The sequence below is a fragment of the Muscardinus avellanarius genome, assembly GCF_963383645.1.
Source record: "Muscardinus avellanarius genome assembly, chromosome: 1".
Classification (NCBI taxonomy): domain Eukaryota; kingdom Metazoa; phylum Chordata; class Mammalia; order Rodentia; family Gliridae; genus Muscardinus; species Muscardinus avellanarius.
In genome coordinates, this window is record NC_137786.1 from 71,024,666 (window position 1) to 71,037,317 (window position 12,652).

General features: G+C 41.6%; 1 protein-coding gene across 2 annotated transcripts in view; it reads right to left on the reverse strand.

Moving 5' to 3' along the window:
* The window catches only part of EDIL3 (EGF like repeats and discoidin domains 3), a gene marked incomplete at both ends in the record, with an annotated part of 431,096 nt that extends 425,046 nt beyond the window's left edge, over positions 1 to 6,050 (reverse strand). For both annotated transcript variants that reach the window (XM_080696996.1, XM_080696995.1), the window contains one exon: positions 5,984 to 6,050. In XM_080696996.1, coding sequence (XP_080553122.1) covers positions 5,984 to 6,050 — 67 coding nt within the window. The remainder of the gene's footprint in view (positions 1 to 5,983) is intronic.
* Between the last annotated feature and the right edge of the window lie 6,602 nt (positions 6,051 to 12,652).

A 12,652-nucleotide genomic window follows, 5' to 3' on the forward strand; every position in this document is an offset into this window, starting at 1 on the left:
AAAATAAGGATGCTAAATAATTAAATTTTTCTGATTTTTAACTTTCACCATAAAGCATGTTTTCATACTTGAGCATTTTTGACAAACTTCTTTGTCAATAATGTATGCATTTCATTACTTCTGTACTCAAACGTGATGAACATATTGCAGTACGCCTTTCTCCAGGACGCAAGACCAATATTGGTATTGATTACTATATTATCTCATCTAGTAATGACTTTAAGCCTTCCATCCCCACCATATGCCACTAAATATCCCCAGCATCACTGCTTTTACAATACTTCTCTAGTCTTCTCTTTGTCGAACAGCTGGCATGTTTTATTGCTCTGATTAAACCTGACCTATTACTTCACATTCCTTTCATTTTCTAGGTACAGTCTATGGACAGTGCAGGAATGTGAAAGCCAATACAAATAGACTTTCCTATAATACATAATCTCAGGGCTGCATGTGGCATTTTTTTTTAAAGGTGATCAAGGTTTCTGATTCTTTCTTACAAGTTCTCAGCTATGTGTCTTTGTGGATGAAGCTATGAGGCAAGTGGCTTCTCTGTTCCCAGGAAGAGAGAAATTACTGCCCAGTTAATAGCTTTGGTCAGTCTACTGTGATCAAATCCAGGTGTAGAAGCCTGAATTTTCCTGAATTCAGATCCCAGTTTATTTTCATTTATGTCGTAAATCTCAGGATTACTGGTGAGGGCTTTACATTATCACCTTCATTTTTTTTCTCCCAAAAAGAAAAAATAGCAAATTTAACAATGCTTTGTCGATTTGCAACCTTTGCATAATGATGGCAGAATTCCATACCAATTTTAGAATGTGTGTCCTAGTGTCTAGCCAGCAAGGAAATAGAAGAGGGAGAGGGAAGAGGAGATGGAGAGAGGCAGGGAAAGAGAGATGTTAAAAATAAAAGGAGAACTTTAGCATTGAAAGTATGTCACAAGAAATAAACATCTTGACACCTCTATAACTGTAAAGATCAAGAAAACTCATAGCAAGGGTATAATAGTGAATCTACTGCATAGCATTAAGGGCTATATCAGCAGATGCTGGAACTAATTTCAGTAAAGGTCAATTGAAAACAAAATAATTTCAAGTGACCAACAGATATTGACACACAATAGATGTGTGTATAAAGCATACATATCTCATATGCGAATAGAAATATATAGATAGATTATTAACTGAAATGGATGACAAAGGTTTATCATATCGTGCCATTTAGTCACTTCCTCTGGCCACAAGACTTACGTTATTTAGAAAGTTGCAGGTTCCAAGCAATACACTTTACCATCCCAACAGAAAAAGATAAGTATAAGCCCTCATCTTTTGCCACTGCACTGAATGTATGCAAATATTTAAAACTTAGTATGCATGGAGAACAAACTTAGATAGTATCCTAGAAATTTCAGTAATAATTGTTTTTCCATAGTACTTCTGAGTTCTACTTTCTTGAAAGGCACTCCGGAGAACCTTGAAAAGTAATGCTTATCCTAAATGTGCCATTGGTTGTCCTTGGCAGAGCAAATCTGTTTCTAAGTGAAAATTTTATGGTACAAGAAGTGAGTCCTTATAAATTGCCCTTTCCCTTTTTCTCAGGGAACACTGACAACTAAGAACATCAGTTTCATAGAGAGTAGAAAGTCACTTTATGCAGAGTTGAGAATTAGCATTTACTGTTTATTTTTCCCCCCTTTTTTATATATTTCCTTTAAAATATCTCCATTGATTATCCTGACACCTGCTGGTGAGGGCATGGTTAATTCTAGTCTTTTCCCTTCAACAACTCTCTCAAACCAAAGACTTTTTAGAGATATTTTCCATCTCAATTAAGCGGTAATTCACTTAGTTTAGTATTTATAGTACTTAACTTCCAGCATTATTACATAGGAGATCATATACATAAGTGGTTGTAATATTTAAGTTTTAGTATTATTTCATAAAAAGCCATGAGAAATATTTTAATAATTGGTCTGCATCACATGTGCAGCCATTTGACACTGTCAATAAATGTTTGCTTTTTTATTAACCAAAAGATAATATAATCATCTCACAGGTTGATAAAAAGAAAAAATAAGATAGGCATTTTCCTTAAAACACAAATAAGTATTAGATAATAGGAATTATGTGGCTTTGTTTTTTTACCTTTGTTTCATAATAATGTCAAATCTCAAACTACTTAGCAAAAAGAGAAAATTGATCAACAGTGATAGAAGCCATACTATTAATTACATATTTACAAAATATGCTAATTTTTTACTCAGTACCTACTCATTATAATTTACTTCTTGCTTCTGAAGTTCTGAAGCCTGCACTTTTTTTTGGCATAGATACAATAAAACTACTACATCATAAATCATACTCAAAGCTATTGCACCTGCAAGTGTGTGCAATAAACAATAAATAAAAGAGTTATTTTCTTAGGCTTTTGAAAATTTTCCAATGAGGCAGTTTTTATAAATTGTACCCACATGATAGCATGGATAGTCCATTTCATTATCCAAACTAAAAATGAAACATCCTAAATAATAAATTACCTAATTAAAATGCTATCTTAACATCAGGGAACTGAAGACTTTTGTGTACTCTTCAATTGTACTCTTCAATATAGAGGCTAAACATCACCAAACATATTTAGTAATGTATTGAGTAACCATGCTATTTTAGTTATGCATGTTCATTCCTTTATATTGCTTTAATTTTATGAGCAGGAGAAAAATCATATGTATATTGAGAGAAAAACAAACTTTACTCAAAGACTTCTCTAAAACATTCTGGACCCTGAATATATGTTTATCATCTTAAGATATTTCAGAAACTACATGAGATTTTAAACTAAAGAAGTGTGGAATTTTAATACATTTGTCTTGCTTTGGAGACCTCTGCAACTTCATAGACAAATAAGGAAGAATAAATCATTCAATCTTTCCCATTATTTTTATTAGAAATGTTTTTTCAAAGCTATAGAAATATAAAACAAAAAACATTTTAATTCTAAGGAAATATTTCAAAAATAATTTGAAAATCTTTTTTTCCAGGACTAGAAGAAAAACTTGTGTTGTACCATGGAAGTAAGCCAAGACTTTGCATTAGTATCAAACTATCACAGTAGGATGTTATATCTTCACTTAATGATTATCTTTAATTTTATATTTCAACTTTGTTTTTAAATGTTTCATCTTGAATATGAAGTTAGTAGTATCTATTTTTAAATATACATTTAACTGTCATATTAATTATGTCATGAAGACAAGAATGTGCAATGATAACAAAAATCACAGAAACCTGTTATTTCAGCATAAATATTGCTATAGTCATCCCAGAAACAAAGTGTCATCTGGAATGGGATTGTTCACATATTATTTTATCCTCAAGTTGAATTAACCAAAAATTTCAATTGATTAAAAATGGAAATGCAAATGCCAGTGATTCATAGTATTTAGGACATGTCTAGACATTTTTAGGCAGTACCATTTGCTTAAAGACTTCAGGCACAAACTGCATACAGGCAGAGGGACAGATTGCATAAGACGTCACGTGATTGCTGCAACTGTATGCATGTTATTGAATTTTTTAGAGCAAACCCATAATGATGAATAATTTAAGAGTTAATAAAATATTCAATCTGACTGATCCATTGGTTTAATTTTAAAATAAAGACAACTAATAAAAAGAGTCACAAATCCTTATCAAACCCCACATATTAATGCACGTAAATCGCAACCCACGTAGATGGAAAACACCAATTCCTTTAAGACAGGAAATATGTGAGATACATGATATGGGGGAGGTGGAAAATCTTAGTGTTAGCACTGGTTTTAATAAGTCTGTCCAAAGTTTAATTCTTCCGAGCTGTCAGGCAAGCTCTACTCTACTTTCTGCAAAGCTTAAGAGAGAGAGAGGATGCAAGTTTTGACGAAAAAGAGCTAATGCAAAATGGTCCCTTTCTTTCCTGAAGCCTTTTTCCCTCTGCCCCACATGCTGGCTGGGGGGGGGGGGTGCTGGCTATCTATGGAAGAATATGGAATATAGGGTTTCTGGAATATTGTCTAGGAATACCCAAAGGAAAAGCCCAGGCACATCTCCTTGACTGGCATTCCTGGTAGAGTAAGCTGGGTCTCTGCGTGGGGGGGCAGTCTCTCCAGCAGCCAAGACTGGCTGCTGCCGCTGCTGCTGCTCCTAGGGGCTCCTGCCATCAGACCCAAGAGGCTAGCGCGGCCACCAGCCTCAGAAGCACTTTCTCCTCTCTCCTGCCGCCCTCCACCTCTGAGAGGGCGCAGATGGCGGTGGCTGGAGCTGAGTGTAGATGCATGTGAGTGGGGGCGTGTGTTCGTGTTTGGAGTGGGAGAGGAGGCGGGGAAGGAGGAGAGGGGAGTGCCTGCAGTTCTTTCCTTTCCTGGTAAGGGAGCAAAGTGCAAAAGGAATCCAGATGAGAAATAAAAGAAGAAAAAGGGAAAGGATCCGGCAGGCGATGGGCTCACAATCTGTGCTAATCGCTCGGGACTGGGCCGAACAACTATAGAACCTTTACCATCCTTTGATATTCAGTGGAGTGGCTGCCGCCGCCTGATAACTGGAGGGGCACTTTGGTAAACAGGCGAGGCAAACGCCTACACTCACGCCCACGGGCAGGGAAAAATAGCCGCCTTCCCGGGGATGGAGGGAGACCGAGCGAGGCGCGGCGGTGCACCTCCACTGGGAGGACAGAGAGAGCAGCTGGCCAGCAACACCGGCTTCGTGCGCAAACGGTCACCCAAGGGCCCTTTCTCTGAAACTGATAGACCGGCGCCTGGATGGATGGTGTAGAATACTCATGCAGTGTCTAATCTCAAATGGATTCCAGTCAACGCAGTTTTTAACCCAACTCCCTTTTCTAGAGGAGAGAGGCACGGCGTTATAAAACCATGTAGTGCACTCAGCTCTCCACTTGAAGCTGTCTGCAGAGGATTCTAGTACCGCGGATCCCTCCGAAGGGGCCAAGGTACTGGCGAGCGCAGGAGGTGCAGTGCTCCCCAACAGCGCCCCAGAGCCCCGCCGCTCGCAGCCCCGGCCCCAGCCAACTCAACCGCAGAGGGCCAGAGCCCCAGGTCCGGTCCGACCACAGTTTGTACAACTAAGTCACATTTCTCAGAGGACCTGAAAGTCACCAAAAAACTCAGCAGGGGACTCCTCTTGAGTCCTGTATTTTTAAGGTGTTTTGTTTGTTCCTTTTTTTTCCCCCATGCACGTCATCGAAAGCAAGGGCAAACCAGCTATTTCAACTTTTCTCCTTTGGGGCGCGGGGCGGGGGGGGGGGGTCCGCGAAGGTAGTCTTCCACCTCATCATTCACTATTATTAAGAGTTATGCTCATAGCTCGGGGGAGAATCGAGCAAAGCACTAAGCCCCTGAGGTTGAGAAAGACCAAGACCGGTAGCTCAGTGTCCTATATGCAGGAGGAGGGGGTGAAAAAAGCCAGTAACCTACAGAGCCCTCTCCATCTCACCAGTGGCCAAAACTCCCAGAGCAGGTCGGGGTTTGCAAACCGCTCAGCCCAGCCCTGCGCCAAAGCCCCGCACGCCAGAGGCAGACGGCCCTGCGGTTCTCCAACCTCTACTCGCATCAACTAGATGACGCCCTGAGTGCACTGGGGTCCCCGCTCCGGTCGCCAGCAAAGCCCCGCCCGGGGTCCACAGCCAGCAACGTCCTCACTAGCTGGTGAGGGTCGCGGGGGCAGCTGGCGGCCAAGAGAGCCAAGCTATCGCTGTCGCCCGAGAAAGCCAACCCCTGAGCCCCGTCCCTTCTTAGATCGCACCCTTCTGACTCAGTCCGGGGCACTCCGCTCGGACTTTGCGAGCACTTTTCCGGGGCATCCAGGGCGCGCCGCCTCCTCCGCGCCGCCCGCGGCGCTCACCAGCTGGGGGTCGCGCCGAGGACCCCAGCGCGGGGGCTCCCAGGGGACTCCCCTCCGTCCCGCACCCCGCGACCCGGGCCCCACCGCCTCACCTTTGCCGAACTGGGGAATACCGAGGCTGAGCCCAACCAGGAGCCAGGCAGCCGCCGAGCGCTTCATGATCGCGTCTCCTGGTCGTGACCCTTGTCTGGTGAGGGGTCGCCGCGAGGATCCGGGTCGTCTAGGGGCACCGCAGGGCAGCAATGGACCCCGCCCCTGCTGGAGAACCCACGGAGACGTCTTCTTCCCGCAGCGCTTTCTTGAACAAATTCTTGGAGAGGGCGATGAAGAGTGCCCGCCGCGGGAGGAGCGCGCCCCCCCTCTCGCCTGCGCCCGGGCGCGGAGGCGGCGGTGGGCAGGGCTGGGCTGGGGCTCGGCGGGCGGGCTCAGCCCCTGCCGCGGGTGGGTCCTGGCCGTGGCGCGGCGGGCAGGGCGGGCTCCCGCGGAGGCTCTGGGCTCCGGAGCGAGCTGCCCAGAGGACCGGGCGCTCGCCGCCGCGGCTGCGGGGCTTCGGACTTGCAGAACAATGAAGCCTGAGCGTGAGCTGAGCGGGCGGCCGGGAGCGCACTGTGTACAAACAGAGGCGGCGTGCTTGTGAGCCCGAGCCCGGCAGGCGCGCTCCCCGCTCCCTGGAGCCCGCCCGCCCTCTCTCTAATTCCCTCCCCCTACTCCCCCCCCTCTCTCCTCCCCTCCCCTCCCCTCCCCTCCCTCTGAGGTGGCTCCTTCTGCTGGAAGAATAAAGGGCGACAGCCGGCAGCCACACCCTGGCACCTGCCACCACCCCAGAAGTTCCCACCTTATTGCCGAGACCTTCCCCGCACGCTCTGGAGTCCCAGGGGTTAAGGGGAGCACCTTCAACGTACGAGTGTCTCTGGGTCTCCAGCACTGGCTTTATCGTGAACCACGCAAAGGAGTCCCCTGAACTTCCTTTACCAGTATAGCCAGGAAAAGAAGTTCAGAGATGTAAAGAAATTGACTCTCTGGAGGCACTAAGCTGCGTGAAAGACCCAACCCTGCAAACTGAAATGCAACTTAGTCAGCAGCCTGGCTCGAATCAGCTAAGACAGGGCTGATCTGCTGTTCTGTCTGGACTTCGGTGGGGTCTAGAGCTGTGCAGAAAGGGATGTAGGCTCGTCTGTGTCCGAGGGCAAAGGGGTGGAGAGCAAGTAGCAGTTTTGCATCTCTTAAGCGGGACTTCTGTTTCACGGGAGGCAGAGCCGGCACGTTTGGGGACGCTGCAAGAAAACAGAAGGCAAAAAGACCGATTCCTGAAGCCTCACTCAGGTGGATCAAATTTCGCTGCTACCCACCAAAACTAAAATGAATGGCCTGGTTTTTCCAGTAAAAGTGATTGAACCAAAAATACAGCCCCTGGGTTACAATTCTGCTTTATTCTGTTTTCGGTTAGAATGATTGCTTACTGTACACGGATTCAATTCCAGCAGTTACAAGTACCAAACGAAACAGCAATCTCTCTCTCTCTCTCTCTCTCTCTCTCTCTCTCTCTCTCTCTCTCTCTCTCTCTCTCTCTCTCTCTCTCTCTCTCTCGTTCCGCAGAGGGAGATAGGAAAAGAGACACACAGCATACAAAAAAGGAAATATCTTTCACAGCATTAAGAAACTGAAAGAAAAATTTGCCATAGCAGAGGACCAATTTACCAATAACCGAGGACCCTCAGCCATGAAAGCTGAGCAGCGTTTTCCTCCTTGAGTGAACCTGCCTTCCTTCCGGAATTTGAAGTGAGATCAGGGATTCAAGAGAGAATGGGAAAGTAACACTTGGAAACTGCCTGAGGAGTCTAGATGTGGTATCACAGGCAAACAAACAGCAACAATAGGAAAAATCAAAAGGAAACAAAAACCTTTCAGGAACAAGGTTTGTTCAGATCTCACGATGAGTGGGAGGGTGAAAACATATCTTTTTAAAGTCATTATGTCCTGCCTACTTCTTTTAACAGAACTAACACTGATGTTAGACCAAGACATTATTGCCCAGAGTTGGAGCAACAGAGTTTTAAACAATCAAATCTCAACTTCCTTGCACATCACTGTTACTTGATTCAGGAAATGTGTTTTCTGTCCTGTGGTGGCAATGTTCAACAGAAAGTACTTTAATTATTGAAATCAGGTGTATATTATTAGTTGGAAGGTATTAATTCTAAAGAATAGTCCTGAATCTTGAAAATGTAAAAATTAAAAAATCAGTCTCTATGTGATGAGATAATCACAGAAAAAAAAAAAAAAGAATGGGAAGAGTTTTTACTTACATTCTTATTTTATTATTTATTTTCACTTTTATGATAACATTTTCATAAGCATGTTAGTAAGAACCAATTTTGGCCAAGATGTACACTACTAAATATTTATCTTTCTTTTAATTTAAGGAGATTTTTTTAAATCTCCAATGGGCATAAAAGTACATTTAATGCATTTTCTATGCACAAATAATTGAAGTCATGGCTAGTAGTGCCATTTTTTTTTTACTAAGGAGTACACAGTTTGTGAAAGATGCTGCTAGTTTAATATTTCTATTTCCTTAAATCTCATTTCCTGAAGGCTCCATTTTAAGTTTTAGTTTGATACGCAATCTTAAACCCACATCAGTATAAGCATGATTATCCCCTCTTTTTTCCCACAATTATTTATAATTATCATCTACCAATAAGCCTTTCACTTTGAAAATTCCAGGCTTTTTATCTAATTTGTATTTATAGAACTCAGTTTACTCTTATTGTAATTATATATAGTCTTTTCGGAAGTAGAATGTGAGGAATGTTAAAGCCACACATACTGAATTTTGAAAGAAAGAAAGAAAGAAAGAAAGAAAGAAAGAAAGAAAGAAAGAAAAAGAGAAAGCAAGCAAGCAAGCAAGCAAGCAGACAAAACTCTGTCATGAATCTCTTATCTCACATAGAGTGCAAGGGTACCTCTACTAATCACACATGATCTGGCCTATGGTTTTATAACGCCTCCAAATATGTGCCTAAAGTGCCAAAAGTAAATCTGTACATCACTGGAAGCACTTCTCAAATTGTTTTCCACAGGCTTTCCTTTCCTCGAGATGGTAAAAGGTTTTGGGAGAAAATATATATAATGTTCTGTGGTCAAATAATTTTGGAAAACATCATATATTGAAGCAGCTTCTTGGAGATTCGTGGTGCAAGTTAGCCTATTAAATATGCTAAAGGTCCTCTAGTTAAGAAAGTTTTCCAGAAGTGTTTAATCCAGCCTTTTGCCAATATTTTTATTTTTCATTATGTCAAGCTTTTTCTCAGAATACCTGTTAACACTGTAAATTAAATGCTAGAAAGACTGTAACTTGGAAACATTTCCTTAAAACAAAGCAGCAAGTCACAGAAAAACAAAAACAACAACAACAAAAAGACGAAAATTGACTGGATTTTGCTATGAACTGAATCCCCCTTCCCAATTCATATACTGAACTCCAAGTTTCCAAAGTGAATATATTTGATGGTGGAGTTATGGGGAAGCAATTAGGTCCCAAGAGTGAAGATATCATGAGTGTCATTAGTGTCCTTTGAAGAAGAAATACTAGAGAGATGTTCTCTGTTCTCTCCCATCTGAGAACACAGGTAAGAGACAGCCATGTGCAAGCCAGGAAGCAATCCTTGCCAGACCTCTGCAGCACCTGACTTCATGTCGGGAATCCAGCCCGACAGCTGACGGGGTTTGACAAGATGATGAGTACCGACGACTCGAACACAAACCCACGAGCCGAGCCGGGAGTCAAGTCAAGCAAGATCTCATTTATTTCTCTCCAAGCAGTCCTTTATATAGCACCAAGCCACGAGGAGAATTTCCATGAGAAATAGCCTAGCCTATCCGGGATAAAGATCACTAGCACGTAGTTTACAGCCAATCCCAGGCCAGTAAATGAGCCATTCATGTGTGCGGAAAGCTCCTTTAAAGGTAGAAAGGGAAAAACTGCTCAGTCTCCCCACCCATAATAAATGGGGAAACCACGCCTTCCTAGCTTCCTCCAGGCGCCATCTTTGCCCCTTTTTTACTGAATCACTTTACTTAAAGTTCTGCCTTAGGCCGTAGGCCGCTCAGGCCGAATCTCCTTAGGCGCTGTATAGACACACCCCATCAACTTCAGACTTCTTGGCCTCCAGAGATGTATTTGTTAAAGCCACCCATTCTATGGTAATTGGTTTTAGCAGCCAATTATCCTAGGCAAGAACTTTGGATTCTGGAGCCTACCTGGGTTCAGATATATCTGGGATTCAGGACACGCTGGGATTTGAGTATTGCTTCTACCTCTATAATACTTTTATATCAGTCCAAGTCAGTTGATTACAGGCTTCAATATTCTTGTGTGTAAAATTCAGTTAGTTATAGTACAACACTCACAGTGATAAGTCATGATGCAGGAAAGAGCCTGGCCAGAGAGATATGCAGTGATAAAGGTAGATGATGGTGATGGTAATGAGTCAGACTTTAGTCATACACAGAATTCCAAAAGAACTGCCCTCAGTAGCTGATTACTTTTGTTCTGCATTTCCTACTCCTGTTAAATTGTCTAGAAAGTTTGAAACTAATTTTTCAATTTGTCCATCAAAAACCATCAGCAAATGTAGTATTTCTTATTACCTCTGTAATCATTGAATATTTACAAATAAGATTAATACTGCCAAATTCTCAGATTATTTTAATCAAACTGCAATTGGTCCTACTATTAATTGAGCCAAGAACAACTGTATTTCTGACCTATATAAATGTGAGGTAATAAATTGGTGCTGTTTTAAATTGCCAAGTTTGTGGTAATTTGTTTTGCAGCCATAGAAAACTGTTACTGTAGGTCACTACTGATATTCCCTTTTTAGTAAGAAGGATTAATGCATGGACTGATGAAGTTAATTGCATGTGGTCTAAAGTTTGTCTGAATCCAGACCCTGCTACACTCATTTTGCTGCCACCAATTATAGCACCATATGCTAATCTGTTGTGCATTTTTACATATATAGCTGTCCTAAACAATCACTGCAGTTTTTATGAGGTATTATTTCCCTTTATCAGCTGAGAAAACCAAGGATCAAAGCATTGAAGAGTTTTGCCCAAGATCCAGCCAGCAGTGAGAGATGCAGCCAGAGCCAGGATCTGAGCCCTGGTTTCATTCCATAGCCATCGTGTATTAATGCCTCTTTAGACACTGCTCTGGCTTCTTTTATTTACATTTTCAATTTAAGTATCTATAAATGTGATCATTGATTTTTAGTATAGAATGCCTTCTCTCTTGACTTCTTGATTTATTATTCTGGAATATACCTTGATTGAATATAAAATTACAACCACATGTTTAAACTCTTTAAATAAAATTTGTATAACCCATGACACTTTTTCTCTGTTCTCACAAGCACCGAGCTAATTCTTTCTCCAATTCTCTATTAATATTGTTGTTTCCACCCGACAACCCCATTTACAAAGCCTATTGGCTAAATTCCTATGCCTCTTGGACTTCCCAAATTATTCCACCACCCCCAAACCATCATTTCTTAGACTTACCAGTGCTTTTCATTTTCATTGGTTTTGGTGATCTTGTTCTTTTTTTTTTTTTTTTTTTTTTTTTTGCAGGTGGATGGAACCGAGGGACATTCAACCTCCGAGCTACAACCCCTGCCCTATTTTTTCTTCTTTATTTTGAAACAGGGTCTCACTAAGTTGCAGAGGGCCTCACTAAGTAGCTGAGGCTGTCTGCGATCCAAGATCCTCCGGTCTCAGCCTCCCGAATGCTGGGATAACAAGTGGGCACCATCACGTCCGTTCTCTTGTTCATGTTTTTAATCTCATCTTTCAAAACAATTATAATGTCTTGCCATTTATATTATTGCATGCATGCCTTTGACATAACTGAGTGTTATACTTTAAACCTTTTCAATCTTTCTACTATGAGCACTAGGGAAAATGAATTTTCAAGACTATACATTTTTATACCAAATCCCTAGCTCCAAGTATTTCCCTACTTAATTCCTTGACGAATGCTGTTTCCAGAAAATGTTCAGGGTTATTGAGCAAGAGTGCACCTTCGCCTTCAATGCCTGTTTCAAAATAAAGGATAAAATATAGGACTGGGAAATGTAGCTCAGGGGTAGAATGCCCCTGGGTTCCATCCCCAGTAACACACACACACATACACACACACACACACACTCAAGTTTCCCAGTCAACCCATTTCACTAATTTAGTTTTTATCTTCCTGAAATATTTTTGAATAACTGTACATGTAACATTGAAAGTTCAAGGTACAGGAAAGTAATAGATTTCCTTCTAACCATACTCCCTTATATTAGAAGTTGCCTTTCTTTCTACAGCCCACTGCTAGTAGCTATTGCTTTTGTATTTGTGTGGGTACATGTGTGCTCATGTGTGTGTGTGTGTATATATATATATATATATATATATATATATATATATATATGGGTATATACACCTGTTTATATATAGGGACTGCGTGTATATACATGCTTTTTACAATAGTTATTAAATTATATAAATATATATGTTGCAACTTCACACCAAATTGTATCTTTCAAAATTGTATCAAGGACTGTATAGTATTTGTGTAGTGTACATTCCTTTAATAGACATTTAAGTGACTTGCAATTTATTTTCTTACTTTTGTACTAGGGATTAAACCCACAGACATGTTACATCTGAGTCATACTCCAAAGCTTTTTATTTATTTTATTTTATTTTATTTT